Source organism: Mesoplodon mirus, assembly GCF_964341445.2.
Source record: "Mesoplodon mirus genome assembly, chromosome: 3".
In the NCBI taxonomy this organism is placed as follows: Eukaryota; Metazoa; Chordata; class Mammalia; order Artiodactyla; family Ziphiidae; genus Mesoplodon; species Mesoplodon mirus.
In genome coordinates, this window is record NC_138978.1 from 39,585,462 (window position 1) to 39,601,959 (window position 16,498).

A 16,498-nucleotide genomic window follows, 5' to 3' on the forward strand; every position below is an offset into this window, starting at 1 on the left:
GTTAGGCTGGCACACACACACCCAGGGCCTCGTTTCCCCGACTTTATTCAGTGGCACGTTCACAGCGGGGATGGGGGTAGACACAAGGTGGGGCCTGATCTGTCCTGGAGCCCTGGGGGCACCACACACCATGCACTACAGATGGGAGGGGGCACAGGGGGGCTTGGTGGCCCCAGCAAGAAGCCTGTACTGGGAGGAGACAGTGAGGAGGAGGTCCCCCAGCCCAGGCCCACAATGGGAGGGCCTGATACTGGGCTGAGGTTGAGGGGAGGGGGTAGGGGGCACAAAGTGTCTGTTCCAGAGGGGCCAAGTGGCCAAGCCTTACCCAGGACACAAGCCCACAGGGCGGGCTGGGGGACACTCTGGACGTAGAGCTGTGCCACTCTCCCTTTGCCCCTCTGGTGAGGGAGAGGAGGGTTTTGGGCTGGGCCAAGCAGCTACCCTGTCCTGCCCCATCCCATCCTCGGCCAGTCAGAACGGCTTTGATGTCTGCTTGAAGATGAAGCCTCGGTATGCGAGTGTCTTCATGATGTTGGCGATGTTCTTGCAGTCATCTAAAAAGAGGAAGAGAAGACATTTAGATGGGCCCCAGAGCCTTCCCCTGTGGGCCCAGAGGTACACGGGTGGGGGTGGGAGGCAGGTTCAGATTCAGGAGCCATAGGCTCTAAACCAGTGGGTCCTATCCCCAGGTGGCAGTAACTCCAGCTTCAGGTTGGGCCAGGTGATGCTGGGCCTGCAAGAAGCCTGGTCTCAATGCTTCTGAGTCCCATAATTCATGCTGGAAATTGGCCGGCGTGTCCCTCCCTGGCCCCAGCGGTGATGTATGGGTACCGTCGCAGTAAGAAAAAGGCAGAGTAAATGTGTAATTTCTCCCTTGACGGCCCCCGGCCGCTGGGCGATCCTTCTTGTTGCCGCCGCGTGGGGACGGCCCGTCCGCCACACTCCGTCTTCCCGCCACCCGTCTTGATGTCTCCATTTCATTACTGTGCGGCCATTCATCACGCCCACGGCCAGGGTGACTTTGCCGGCACTTGCATGTGTGTGGGAGACGTGGCCCAGGCCATAATCACTGGTGACAAGGCACAAGCCTCGGCACTTCTGGGCCGGGGTCCCAGGCTCACGTGCTCCAGCAGCTACTGCCTGGGCGCCTGCTCCTGTGCAGCCCAGGCCAGTGGAGAGGGGCCGGGTCTGTGGTCCTCTTAACACCCTGGCCAGCAGCCTTCTACCAGACACGCCTGTGTAGCTCAGCCCAAGCCCCGCCTCTCCCATCCCGGCAGGCTTCAGCCCTGTCTCTGGCCATATCTCAGATTAAAGACATCCGTGCCTGCCAGACCCTGTCACAGCAGTTTCCTCAGTATTGACTGCCGTAAGAAACTCCATGGTGAAAACTGTCCTACACAGGAACAGGTACTCCTGGAGCCTCAGTATCATGGTCATGGCCCCGACGCCCTCACCTGCCTCCTCTTCCATCCCCCTCCCCCTCCCACAGGTGCTCTGCTCCTGTGCCGTAACCAGGACCTCAGCTGCCACCACCCTCGTGGGGTCGATGCCATGGTGGCAGAAGTATCGTACGTCGGTGTCATAATCAGGTGTGGGGGTGGTAAGGTCAAGGTGAGGTCAGGAGGCCCCTGCGTCTGTCAAGGACCAACCCCTTGCACTGAGCCCCCAGCCTGCCCTTGCCAGGACCTTAGACCAGGAAAGGGGACCCACCAGAGCTAGAAAAAGACTGTGGGAGTGGGAGGAGTCTGGTCAGGCCAGGCCCTGTATCATCAGCCAGACACCAGCTCTGCAGACCCGGCGCACAGCAGACGAGCTCTCTGGGTCAGGCCAGACAAGTCACACGGGGTCCTGTCTCTCAGAGCTCAATATGAATGTAGCTACAGTGGATGTGGGCATGGACAGGTGACCCAGGCACAGGGACACCTTGTTCCTCTAGGCGCTCGGGAAGCCATGAAGGCTGGTCTGAGGCAGAAAAGTGAGAAGACAGATGGGTGGGTAGTGACGGCCATGGCAACTCCAGACGTGACCCATCCCCATGGTTTATGGGCCGGACACGCGCCCCGCTCAGCTGAGGCCCCGTCATTTGTCTCCCTTAGTGTGCACGCCTGTGCTGTGGGGGCAGAGGGTGGAGGGAGGGGGCTGTGACAGGAGGAGCTAGGCAGTCGACAGGAAGGGGAATGGGGCAGGAATGGCTGTGCAGGAGGGGCGGGCCCCAGGAGTGGGGAGGGTTTATGACAGGGACCAGGGGCTGTCGCGGCACCGTTGAAAGGGCTACGATAGGTGATTTTCTTCCCAAATAAATCTGGCCTTGTCAGGGCCCCTCCGATCCTTGCTGTCTCCGGCACTCTGGGGACCATGGCCGCTGTGCATATTAAGAATAAGTCCCCTCGTTATCTGCAATTACCCAGCGGCCACACACCTCATTTCTTCCAGCAGAAAAGAAAATTAGTTTTCTATTGACTTCATCTGGCTCCTCCCTCATTGCTGGACAAATTGCTCAATCTACCTCCCCTGGCCCAAGTGAATGTGCCCAGCTCCTCCCCCCAGGCCACCAGCCATCCAGTGGGGGAGCACTGACTTCCCACCTGTGCCTCGTCTGGAGCTGGGCAAAGGTCCATGTGCCCCAGTCTCACCCCTGACCTCTCCCCACTCTACACACCAGAGGGCTTCATCCGCCTCCTGAACTTCTGAAAATTGCTGTCTCCAGTCTGGGCCTCTCTCCTGAGCTCCAGACCACAGATCCAAATGCCTCTGGAACATCTCTTCCTAGGTATCTATACAAACTCAAAACGTCCAGCAGTGAACTAATTTTCTCCCCCAAGCTCCTTCTCTCCCCTGTGTTCTCCATCCCAGTGAATGGCACTCCCAAATGTCCCAGAAGAAACCTGATTCAAGCTTGACATCCTGCCTGCCCCCCAAATCCAATCAAGCGTGAACTGCAGGCTTTATCTTCTTCTCTGTCTCATCATCTACTTCCCCTCATTCTGGCACCACTTCCCAGTCCAGACCCCATCATCTCCTGCCCTTACAACAGCAGCTGGTCCTCTTTCTTTTCCCTTTAATCCATTCTCTTACAGCCAAAGTGCTCTTTCTCACACAAATCTGATCACATTCTTTTCTCTTAAGTCCCTTCAGTGGCTCCCCTGCCCTCACTTTCAAGTCTACACACTCCTTATTATGACTTCAAGTTAAAGGCCCTGAAAAAACAGATCCCTGCTATCTCTGGTCTCACCCCCGTCACTCTCTACCCCCAATGCCCGGATTCCAACCTCAAGGAAGCACTTATGTTTTCTGAAAATGACAAAGTGGGTTTTGGAGTCAGACCTGTTTGTAGTCTTAACTTCGCCCACTGGCTGTGTGCCCTGCGGCAAGTGCCGAGTTTCTCCAAACTTCAGGTTCACTAGGGGTGACAACAGATACCACCTCAGTGTTACTGGGAGGACTGAACGGGTGATACACCCACATGTCTGCACATGCTGTGTTTGGAATACCTCCTCTCTTCTTGAAGGGAAGGCAAGGATGCTAGTTTTCTGGGTGACCCAATGGTGAGAAGGTGTATACTGTACAATCTGTGGCACAGATGACACAGGGGCCAGCACACTTGGTGAAACCACTTGTCACTCGCGCCACAAACTCTGACTGCTGACCCTGTCCACTGGGGATTCTGGAGTCTTCGCTTGTTGCAACTGGTCCACCACAATGAAGAGAGACCCAGACTGGGGAAGACAGCCCTGAAAGCCGACCTAAGAGTCAGTGCAACCCACTGATCAGCACAGAGACAAATCTGGGCTTTTAACAGACCATAAGTTCAGAGAGAGCACCGGGTAAGCCTCCCAGAAAGTCCTCTGCTCGAAGCTCTGGGGCCACCTGGGTCAGCAGCCCCACCTTGTGTCACGTCATTGAGCTACTGAGGCCAGCCTGAGGCTGTTCTGGGGTCGGGGGCAGGGAGCCTTGTGCCCACAATGGAGGCCTCCAAGAGTAGGTCTTCCTCACCTCCAAATTCTAGAAGACTAACCTGTTTTTATGTTCCTGCAGGAACATCAACTTGTGACAAGACTGCCCTCTTCTTTGGGGGGGCATTAATATTTTTAATGTTGGAATTAATTCTTAATGTTTTTATATTGCCAAGGCTGTAATGGGGGGGGGTCGGCCGCATAAACCCCTCAGAGAGGTAAGTGGGGCCAGCACCTAACAAAGGATGAGCTTGCTGGCTGGCTCCAAGGGTAGTCAAATATCTGCTTGGCAAAATAGCTGCTAGTGGAAGGGTGGCTCAGATCGCTTAGGACAGCCGGTGAGAACACACACAGGGCAACCACCTGAGGCTGACATGCTCCAGTTGGCTGCACTTGCCTGGGAATTGAATGGTAGAGGACAGGATGCAGAGCCTGGGCCAGGGCCACCCTCAGGAGGGAAGGGACCCAAGGAAGCTCTTGGAAGGCCATCTATTCATGCACTCATTCATTCAGCAAATACACACTGACACCTTCTGTGTGCCGGCTGCGCAGGGCCCTGCTGGGCCACAGGGCTGTGTCCTCGAGGAGCTCAGAGACTGCATCTATAAGTGGTGCAGTGTGAACAGTGCTATGAGAGAAGGAGGCACAAAAAAGGGCACTTTGTTCAGTCCAAGGATCAGGAAAGGGTCCCTGGGAGGACGAAGTTAAACATGCAGAGAGGGCCGGCCAGCAAGTTGGGGTTGAGGTGGGGAGGTGTTCTCAGCATATGGAACAGCACAGGCACATTTCTGGAGGGGAAATGTGGAGTGTCCCCCACAAATTTAAGTTGAGCAGGTGGGGGATGATGAAGAATGAGGCAGAGGAGTGGCGAGATGAAGGCGGCGAGGTCAGCAGTGGCCATCTAGAAGAAACCCTGCAGAGGCCCGAATGCCAGACTAAGGAGCTTATAATTTCACTCTTCTGGGAATGATGGGGAGACTCACATGTTTGAGGAGGTGCATGACAGGACCCGATTTGTGTTTCAGAATTATCTTTCAAGGATTAGAGGTGCTAACGCGGAAGGCAGAGACAGCAACTAGCGGACTCTACTATGTATTTCTGGTCCAGGCCAGAAATGGTAGCCCAGAACTAGGCCAGTGGTGGTGGAAATGGAGGTGGAGATATACTGGTGTTGTGGAGAAGCAGATGGAGGCAAGAGATTTTTAGGAAATAGAATGAGCAAGACTTAATGAGGGGACTGGGAGGGCTGGAGGGATGCGTCTAGGATCTGAGTGCCACTCACTGAGATGAGGCAAACCAGAGAAGGTGCAGGTTTGGGGCAGTGATGAACGTACCTTCGGATGTATTAAGTCTTGAGATTTCTACGAGACAGCTAAACTTATCAGGCATTTCTTTTATGGCTTCTGGGCTTTATATCTTGCTTAAACAGGCCTTCTCTATCCCAGTGTTATTAGAAAACTATCATGTACTTTCTTTGAATACTTTTTGTATTTAATTTTTTAATCTGTCTGGAATTTACTTTTGTATGTGGTGAGAAGTAGAAGATCTAACTATTTTTACCCTAGTGGATAGCCAGTTGTCCTGTCACCAATTGATCAAACTGTCCACACCTGCCCCGTGCTTTTGAAACAATGCCTCCATCTTATAGACCATCCCCACACATGGATCTGTGGGAGCCAGGAAAGAGAATGAACGTGAAATGATCAAAGAGGCAAACCAGATTGAGAGGACACCTGGAGCAGCAGGGTGACAAGCCGCTGACCTTACAGGGCTGTGAGGCAGTGTGCCCTAAAGGAAGACTTAGACACAACCTGAGGCCTCCTGCCTAAAAAGCTCAGCCAGGCAACACATCTTATGAGTGATCTCCAGGTGCTGGTGAGGAACGGGGCCGGAGCCCACGGAGCAAAGATGGGTGGAGAGAACAGCACAAGGAGTAGAAACCATGACAAGGAAAAGAGAGCAAGAACCTGGCGCGTGTCGACATTCTAGAACCTCATCTTGTTTCCACCTCTTTCTGCCTGTCTGTTAGGACACCTTGGCAGCAGCGTGCCTGAGCGCAAAGTGTCAGTGGGACTGCCGGATCAAATATGTTCCCAGCCCCACATGGAACACACTTATACTAAAAAAATTATTTGCTGTTTATCTGTTTAAATTCTAATTTAACTGATGTTCCTATATTTTTATTGCTAAATTGGCAACTTGGTGCTGGGGGCCAGCATCTCAAGCCATGGTTGGGTGCAATTCAGAGCACAACAGCAAATAGGAACTCAGAAGAAAGGAAGCCAAGGCAGGGAATTTAGGACTAAACCAGCAGAGGGCCCCTGTATATCCTTAGATTCTGGGTTCGAATCCAACCTCCATCACTTAGTAACTGTGTGAACTTGAGCAAATTACTGTACTTTATTTAACCTCTGTTTTTGGATTCTTCTCCTCTAAAATGGGAATAATAATGATAATTATAGCAACTACTTCCCTCACAGGGTTGTTAAAAAGATGAAATGAGTTTTTATTTGTGAAGTGCTTAAAACAGTGGCTGGGTTAGTTATTATTAGTAGTATTGGTGTCGTTATTCCAATAATATCCAATAATAATATTGTTATTCCAACAGAAGTACACTGATATCCCCCAACCCCTGTTCCTTGTCCCAGATGTGGCCCACAGAGTCCCCTGGGCCCCCAGACAGGGTGACCTTGGCCCACCCAACATGCCCTCCAGACATAGATTCCCTTCTCCCCACTGACACGGCTCCCACGGCTCCCTCCCGCTTCCCCCAAGACTGGCCGTTATAGCCTCAACTCCAAAGTGACCCTTTCTTCCAGCCCTCCCCGCATCCCCCGTCCACCCCACCGAGGTGCCTGGAGGTGCCACAGGGCTGATGGTGAAGGATGACGGTGGTTCCACAATAAGGGGAAAAGGCAATTTCATCTTGATTAGCAGGCGATTTCTCTCTCCGTAATAAGCGCGCTCCAAATAATTAGCGTGTTTTACGTAATAATGAAATTACAGAAATGCAGTCCACTTATTCAAACAACTCACCATTACCATATTTTTAAATATTAGACTTAATTAGAGTTTATCACTTCGGAGAAGTATGCGGACCGAAGATGTTTTTAAAAAAATCCTCATAAAGTGTTTATTAAGCGCTGGTAAAGCTGGGATAATGATGTGTTTGGAAATTAAGGCAATCAAACACTTACCGCCGCTTCTGGAGGCCGGGCATGGAAATGAGGCCATTACACGCCCATTACCCGCCAGCTCACAGCCACTTGGGGGGCGGGGAGAGGATGCGCCTGGCCGAGAGGGCACAGTGCCCAGAAACGCCTGTGCCAACAGCCCACAACAGCCTGACCAGTAAGCACAGCATCACTTACAGGACATCTGGCCACCAGGAGCCCAACTCAAACCTGGCCAGGCAAATGACTGGACAGGTCCCAAATGCCAAAGAAGACACCCAAGACTAACCCAGGTCCAGACTCCCAGGCCTGGCAGGACATATCAACTTCATTTAAACCCCAGTGCAGAGTGGGGACAGGAGCCAGATTGGGCAGTCAGAGAGGTCAATGAGAAGAGGCGGAGGCTGAGGAAGCTACAGACCCGAGTGTCCACTCCCAATTCTGGGCCACACAGGAAGGGGCAGCTAGGGTGGTGGAGAAGGGTCTAAGAGGAAGCTGGGGAACTGAGCTGGGAGCCAAAGACGCAGAGGAGCCAGGGGCCAGGCTCAGCAACACACCTGGGGACAGACTCAGACTGGGGAAAGTAGGCAAGAAGGGTGGCGGGAGAGGGGCTGGTGGCTCCAGGCCCCATTTATCCCGGTGAATAACTAATTCCAGAATTTATAGTGCTGGGTTTTTGTTCTGTGGCCATTTATATCTGCGAGGGGAGGAAATGAAGAGGCAGCGCGGATGCCACATCTTTCTGTGTTATTGCTTGTCTGCCATTTGCAAATCATTATTAATTGTGGGCCCTGGTGGCGGGCTGGGCGGGGGCCGGGCTGGGTACATCCACATAGCTCTTCATCAAGGACCCCAGCCGCTGCCCCAGAGAGCCAATTACCCCGCCCTGATTGGGATCAGATAAAGAGGGAATTTTTACAAATTAGGGAATAAATAGAATTTCCACACAGGGCGCGGGCAGGACCTGAGAGGCTGTAATGAAAAACCATCCGTCACCATCAGCGCGGGCTGGGCACATAGCCCCGGCACTCCCTCCCTTTGTGGGCCCACCCTCATGCTCAGGGGCCTGGACGTACAGGTCTAAGGACACCCCAACCCCTCCAAGTCCGGAAGCAGGGAGAGGAGTTCCCAGTGGGGCGCGTGTATGCCCTCTGGGCCCCAGCTCTGACACTGTCCCTAGTGCTTCTCCCTCAGGGTCTTGACGAGGAGGAGACTGAGGCAGTCCTGAGAACGACCAGAGCTGGGGACCACGGGGCAAAGACCACATCCACGCCCCTCCAGCTATGGCAGCCCTAGGGCAGAGCCCCGGCCCGTGGACCACTCACTCTGGGTTCCCATTAGCGCTCCTCCCCTTGGATCATTAAATATGTATATCTTATTACACGCCTTGTTAGAGTATCGAGCTCTATTGACTGATGATAAATCCTGAGCCTCGTCCTGGCCATAAATTTATCTGGAGATGATGAAGACTCAATAATCTAGTCAGGCAGATAATATCATCGGGCCTTAAAAAAGATCATTACATTATATGTCAGAATTAAAAGTGAAATACGCCGTAGTAACAGGGCGGCTGCTCTGGCCATTACAACGGGTGCCCGCCTCCCCTCACTCATCCCCAGCCAAGGCCCCATCCAGGTAGAGGGGCCAAGAAGGCTCACCCTCCTCTTGGCTCTGGATGCCACAGATAAAAGTGCCTGATAACCTAAGGCAAAGTGAAGGGGACCTGGCCTGGGAGGGGACAGGGGAAGAGGTGGCTACTGAGAACAGCTGAGCACCTCTGCCATACTTGGCAGCCACTTCTGCCCCAACCGAGCTCCCAGCTGACCCTGTCCCTAGGGGTCTCCTGTGGGACTGTCTTCTGGGGGTCCTTGAGTGGCTCCAACAGGAAGGTGACAGGGCTTCACACCCTTCCAGAGTGGCCTGACCAATCAGGGCAGATTCTTTCCAAAATGGAGACACAGGGATAGGGAGAGGTTAGGCTACTTGTGTGTATGCCCTAGGCACCTGTGACCTGGCCCCAGACCCATGTGCCAGCAGCATATCTGAGGCCTTTCCTGTGAGCATGTGCTATCAATCCAGACCACGGCCACCTCCTTCCCGAGAGCTCTGCCTGTCACAGCCTCTACATCCTGTCCTTTGAGAAACTTGCCGCCAGCCTCTTGTTCTTTGAACTCAGCACTAACAACCACCTCCATTATATCTTATTTTCACCCATTTCCACAGTCACACCCTCCACCTTGTTAACATCCTCCACTGTGCTACCTTTTTTTTTTTTTTGCAGTACGCGGGCCTCTCACTGTTGCGGCCCCTCCCGCTGCGAAGCACAGGCTCTGGACTCGCAGGCTCAGCGGCCATGGCTCACGGGCCCAGCCGCTCCACAGCATGTGGGATCTTCCCGGACCGGGGCATGAACCTGTGTCCCCTGCATCGGCAGGCAGACTCTCAACTGCTGCGCCACCAGGGAAGCCCCACTGTGCTACCTTTGAAATGTTAAATTCAAATATTCCCAGTTACTGACGATAATATGCTTTTCATTTCATCTCACTGGAACCTTGAAACTGTTTATATCCCTAATATCTCCAGATACATTCCCCTCCTGTGTTCACCTTTTTCCCCGTCCACTTTTGACTGCTTACCCAACAGCCACTCCCCTTCGGCGAAGCTGGCAGAGCCCACTCCTCCCTCCCTGACCAAGGGAAACCTCTGTGGTCTGAGCCATTTGTGGGGATCCTACCCCCTTGCCAGCCATGGGTTTAGGAGTGGCCAAGTGTTCTGGCTACTGGGATATGATGGTAAGCTTGCTGAAAGACCTTCAAGGAAAATTTCTTCACTCTTACGAAGAGGACCATGAGGGGAAAATAGTCCAGTATATTCTGCTGGATGTTTTCATGTCTGCACATAATGTCTGGGACTGCAGAAGCCATATTCCAACCTTGAGGGGACTTAGCCTGTGAAGAACATGCTGAAGATAAAAGAACAGAACCATGGAAAAAAATCTGGGTCCTTGATGACATTGCTGAGATGCTGAATTAACCAACCCTAGGATCACCTTACCTCTTTTGTGAGGGAATAAACCCTCTTATTATTTAAGATTTAAATTGGGTTTTCTTTTTCTGTAGCCAAAAGCTTATTAACACACAGAATGTAAAGGCAGGAAAGAGAATGACAAAACAAATGAAGGGAGGCAAAGGGCAATGAGGACACTATTTCAGGCTAGGAAGCTGGTAACCCTTGTTATGCTCTCTTAAAACATTTGCTCAGGGCTTCCCTGGTGACACAGTGGTTAAGAATCCACCTGCTAATGCAGGGGACACGCTTTCAAGCCCTGGTCCAGGAAGATCCCACATGTCGCGGAGCAACTAAGCCCATGCACCACAACTACTGAGCCCGCATGCCACAACTACTGAAGCCTGCACGCCTAGAGCCCGTGCTCCACAACAAGAGAAGCCACCGCAATGAGAAGCCTGTGCACCGCAACGAGGAGTAGCCCCCGCTCACCACAACTAGAGAAAGCCTGCACGCAGCAACAAAGACTCAACGCAGCCAAAAATAAACAAATTTATAAAACAAACAAACAAACAAAAATTTGCTCAAATTGTCTCCTGCTGTATCTCAGGACACAGGCCATGTTACCATAAAGGCTAAAAGAGTCAAGTTTAGGTGGGAACCCAGGTGCAAACAGAGGGAAGAAAATACAACTTTACAGAGAAACGATTTTTACGTCTCTGACTTGCAATTTAAGTTGACTTTTTCAAAGGCCCACGGCAACACAAAATCATGAGACTCAAGGCTTCTTTCTCCCCTGCCCTTCTTAGCATGTCGTTTCCAATTTCCAGGTTATCTTATGGCCCCAAATGGCTGCTGAAGCTCCAATCATCACGTCCACATTTTAGGAAAGAGAAAGAAGGAAAAAGCAAGAATAATGTACTTTCCAGCTAAGTCATTTCCCTTTCAGTATTGTTCCTGGAGGACCCACACACTTTTCCTTTTCTCTCACTAGCCAGAACTCAGAGACATAACCATATCCAGCTGTATGAGAAACTAAAAAAAAAAAGTAGTCTTTTAACTGGGTACACCCTGCTGCCCCTAATTATCCAGGGGCTCTATTTAGTGAGGAAGAAGGTCAATGGCTATTGGGTACATACCAAGCAGTTTCTGTCCTAGCAACATAACTGGTACACCTCGCTTTGGAGCTTGGATTCTATGGTTCATCATCTTAGTCCTTTCTTGCCAATCGTCTCAACTCTCTTGCTCCCCTATTCTCCCATCACCCTTGCCTGGAAAAACCCAAACACTGCCTTCTCTATGCTTACCTCTGGGCTGAGTGTGACTAGAGAAAACTGAAACCTTACAGATTCATGCAAGTCATAAAATCATAGTCATCAACCTCAACTGGGTGTATAAAACCGCCCCATTTCCTACGTGCCTGATCAGTGTGCATGCTCTCTCTCCCTTTCTCGCTAGTTCAATTTCCAACTTTCTCTACTTTCCACAACTCTCAAACTCCCTACCCCCAACATCACCCTGACCCTCTCACCCACACAACCTCATCTCCGACTTCACAGGAAACACAGAAGCCACACCCCTGCACCTGTGCCAGTCCTCTCCTTTCACCCTGATACAAGAGAGGAACTGTCCTGATGTCACTTCTGAAGCCCATCCCCCCACTCCACCTGGTTTCTGGAGTCTAACCCAACTGCCTTTTCAGGGGTCTTACTTTGTGAGTAACCCCCTTTCTCTCTGATGTAGCTTCAGTTGCTTCTTCTGCACTGGTTCCTTCATGTAAACATGTAAATATATTAAATCTCTCCCATCTTTAAAAACAAGCTCCCTTTAATTCCTTTTCCCTCTTCCCATGTGGCTAAGACCCAATCTTTCCTCCCTTTCGTAGCCAAAGGTCTCATTTCCTCCTCTCCCACCCTGTGATCTGATTTACCCCAGCAGCACCTTACCAAACTGCTTTCTCTAACAATCCTTATGGCCTCATGGGGCTGAAGTCCAATGGAAGCTTTTCAGGTTGAGATCAACTCAGTGGACTGACTCATGCCTTGAAACTCTTCCCTCGGTTTCAGTGACACCACGTTTTCTCCACTACCCTCCTCCAGCTCCCCTGTCTGCGCCTGCCTTTTCTCTTGACTCCTCCTAAGAGGTGGGTGTTGCTCAGAGTGGTCGTTGGCCTTCTTCCCTTTTTACTGTCTGCACTCTCCGTGGGCAAACTTATCCACCCCTAAGCTTTATTTATCATATATTTTCCCATAGTTTCTAAACCTGTATGCCTACTACCACCATCCTGGTCCAGGGCACCACCCTCCCTCATCCAGGTGACATTAGTGCCCCAGCCAATCTCCTCTATAGCGTCCTTCTAAGCCACAAATCTGGTCATTTCACTGCCTGGCTTAAACCCCTTCAGTGATCCTGGAACTGAAAAAGGACATCAGTAGAAATGCTGGTGAAACTGAAGCAAGGCCTTTCGTTTAGTTAACAGTAAAGTCATACCAGTGTTAATGGCCTGGTGCTGATAGTTGTACTATGATTGGGTAAGATGTTAACACTAGGTAAAGATGGGTAAGAAAGGTTTCTGCAAATGTAAAATGAGTTCCAAGTAAAAAGTTTAAGAGTTAATAATTAAAACGACAACCATCACCACCACTTCCAACGGTGCCTCACTGCTCTCAGGAGACCATCCAAACTTCTACATTAAGTTCTGGGGATCTGCCCAGGTGTCCCCCTCGGGCCTCATCTTTCCCACTCTCCTGTTGGACCGTGGAGTTCTGGCTCTTCTCTCTCATGTGTTTTTTCACGTGCTCTTCCTTCTGCCTGGGAAGCTCCTCCCCCACTTCTCAGCTGGAGTGCCCCCTCGTCTATCCTGAAGGATGGAGGCTTGCTGTGGTTTCCTGAGGTGACTTACCTGCGCCCCCATGTAGGCGTTAGGAACCTCTTCTGTGTGTTCCCACAGCACCCATGTTCCTCCATGTGACTGCCTCTGTCACTCCCTGCTGGACCACAAACCCTTTGGGGGCACTAAGGTTACCTCAACAGACACCCTCGGTAAATATGTATTAAGTGTAGGGAAGGAAGGACTGGAAGAAAAGAAAGAGGGAAGGGTGGAGGGACAAGATCACAGGTGAGCCTACTCCAGCCCTGACATCTGCCACCTGAAGCCCAGACAGGCCCAGGCCCTGAAAATCAGTCACAGTCCTTCCTCAGATTCCAACGTGCCAGTGGCTTCGGCCCCTTCCCCACCTCCACTCCTTCCTAGTACCTCATTTCCTCAGGACCTGCTGTGCCAGGAGACTGGCTGGGACCTGAGCTCTCAATTGACCTGGCCAGCCTGTCCTGAACCAAGACATCTGGGGGCAGAAGGTGTGGTGCTGGGGCTCCGTACTCCCCGCCAATGATGCCCTGGAAAAGGGCCCGGCGATGCCTAGGGACTCTGGGAGGGGGGGCTGCCCTCCCTAAGCCCAGTCCCACCTGGTAAATATTTCATCCTCAAGCTGCTCAGCTAATCCCTATTAATTTCAATACCGCTGCCTTGCCTGGCTCAGCTCCCAATGCATTATTTATCCCCTTTGTTTGTTTGTCACTAACAGGTGGGCCCCAGCGGAGGCGCTGACTGGGGACAAGCCCACTCCATCACAGTGTGGCTGTGAATTAATCATGAGGACTAATGGGAACCACCTCAGCTCCAGGCACTTCCCTAGCCCCCTCCCCCTGCCCTGGCACCCAGGGGTGGGCCGGGCCACCTCAGCTCAATTTAACTCAATTCAAAATGACACATCTTACTCACTATCTACCCACAAGAGTCAGACACTATGTTATGCTTTGGGGATACAAGCTGAACAAAACAGACACAGATTCCTGCCCTCAGGGAACTTACAATCTAGTGGGGGAGAGAGGCACTAAACAACTTCTTAATGAGGACTGTGACGGGATGCTCCAAAGGGGGAGTGCACAGAGGAGGGGCGCTGACCAAGGCTAGGAGTCAGGGAAGCTTCCTTGAAAAGCAAACTGAGCTGTGCTCTGCAGGAGGAGAGGGACTTGATTAGGCCAAGCGTGGGAATGGGGGCTCCCAAGGAAAATAAAGCCATGTGGGAAGGCCCTGAGGTGAGCGAAGGCATGGCAGGTTCCAGAAAATGAGGGAGGGCATTGTGCACGGGGCACGAGGAGAGAGGCTTGAGAAGGGAGCACTCTTCTCCCTGAATGACCAGCATCTGTCCCGGCGGATTAGCACAGAGTCCTCCTGAACACCCGGACACAAGCACACACTCACACCGCCTCTGCCGACTTGAACAACATACGATTGCTTGACCTTGCGCCTGCGACACCGGAGAGGCGGTCAAGATTATGAACCTTCAACTGCACAGATCAGGAAACTCAGGCGAGCATCTGGCCTAGAGGCTTCTGAGGGGGCCAGCGTGGGCCTTAGCACCCTGGGGCTTAGGTGTGCCCGTGGCAGGCCAGGGCTGGGGACACCGACCGGCCTCGGCCACAATGCTCACATCACCCCCCAGGAAGGAACCTGCCTCACCTCTGAAAACCCAGCACTGGACGGGGCACCCACAAGACGCCAGCAAACACCTGCTGAGTGAATGACCCCACAAGAGTGAATCTCTCTCTGGGGAAATCCTTCCCCAGAGATCTAAATAGACGGAATGAGCTAACCTGTACGCAGGGTGTTACAGTACTTTCATAGTAAGCCTCACAGTAAGCCTGAGAGGTAGGAGCCATCATCAGCCCCATTTTAAAGAGGAAGAAACGGAGGCCCTGGATGGTGAATGACTTACCCAGGACCACACAACCTGAAGTGATGGGCCGTAACCAGGATGAGGTCAGCCTGGCTCCAGGCTCCTGGCTCCCGCATATCCATAGATCTAACCCCTCTGTGGGGGCTTTTCCTCAGGGATCTCCCTTGGTGACTCCAGGTACCCTAGTTCTTGAGGACAATCCTAAAAGGCACCTTGTTTATGCACCAAGTGTAGCTCTGCCAGGGCAGAGACCTCATTGTGCACACGATCAGGGGTGTGTAATTCTATTCAAAGTGGCCACTTTGAAAATCCATGTGTCTCCAGGCTCTCCGTCCATCATGGTGTCAAGTCCTGGAGCAGAGGCATCCGTCAGCGCCTCCCAACGCCATGGTCTGTGTGCCCGCATGCCTGATCCCGCCCATGCACCTGTCCTTGGCTCGGGGGGGCTGCTCTGGCAGCACTGCCCCGCCCTGTGAGAAGGCTCAGGCTAGCCTGCCTGCTTGTCCCAGCCTTACCACTGCCTTCTGGCTAGCCTGACTGCCGGGCCCCACCCCTGCCCCAAATGCCTCCTCTGCCCTACCGGGTCTCTGTTCTCTTGGAGCTAGGCAGCCAGCGTGGAGGCAGCCTCGATAACTCGCTAACGTGCTGCCCATGCTGTTCTTAAAAATTTATGACTGTGCAACATGAAAAATCCGGCTGAGGAGCCGTCATTAGCGGCGCTGCCTCCCTCCCCCACCAGGGCCGCCCTCGTAAATTGAGATTTATGGCTGCAGCAGGCGGGGCGGGGGCGAGTGCAGACGGCGAGGATGCTGTGGCGGAGACAGGCAGAGGCCGATGAGGCCGCGATGGGGCCGGGGGCTCCCCCCTCCGGCAGCTCCGGTTCATCGCAGTCTGCGGAGATACCTACCGAGAGTAACTTCTGGCCTGGGGTGCCGGCCTAGCGCGGATGCTGATTACGTTTAGCAGTCGGACTGCAGAGGGAGGAGCCAGTCCTGTGCCAATCACTGGCTCCTTGAGGTGTAAGGCCAGATCCTGAAGTCCAGGGGCAAGCAAGCAAGGGCCTCTTAGTAGGATGACTTGGGGAGGGGGAAGGTTGGACCTAGGGAGGAAGGATCATCCTTGCTGGGGTCACAGGGCCTGGGCCCCCCAGAGTCAGCTTCTCCAACCAGAAGCATCTAGTTTGGGCTGTGACTGTGATATCCCAACCAGAGAATTGAAGGGGAGGGAGGGAGGAAGGAGGATGCCAGGACCCTTCCCTTCCCTCTCCTTTCTCTGGTAAGAAGGGCCAGTGGAGAGGATGTTAAAGGCAGGAGGGCAAGGACTGGACCAGTCACAGAGCCTCCCCTGACAGAGGCCAGGCTGGGGCTGAAGAGGAGAGGAGGTGAGCCCATGAGCCTGCTGCCCACTCCCCCGCAGGCCCTCCCGATTACCTCCCCTCTGCCTCCCCCCCTGCTCACTTAGCCCTGTCAGCCAGGCCATTATGAAATTGGGGTTTCATTTACAGACTAATTAAACATTACAGCTTGTTCACAATTACAACGCGGGGATGAGGGAGTAACTAATTACGGAAGAAATGAGCTAACATTTATCTCTGCTCCCACCCTGGCTCTACCCACTTCCCCCAACC

At 52.7% G+C, this 16,498-nt stretch overlaps 1 protein-coding gene across 5 annotated transcripts in view; it reads right to left on the reverse strand.

Moving 5' to 3' along the window:
* Positions 1-28: 28 nt before the first annotated feature.
* Positions 29-16,498, reverse strand: part of ERI3 (ERI1 exoribonuclease family member 3) — a 130,385-nt gene continuing 113,915 nt past the window's right edge. For all 5 annotated transcript variants that reach the window (XM_082613646.1, XM_082613644.1, XM_082613643.1 and 2 more), the window contains one exon: positions 29-554. In XM_082613646.1, the coding sequence (XP_082469772.1) occupies positions 472-554 (83 nt within the window). In that variant the 3' untranslated portion in view covers positions 29-471. The remainder of the gene's footprint in view (positions 555-16,498) is intronic.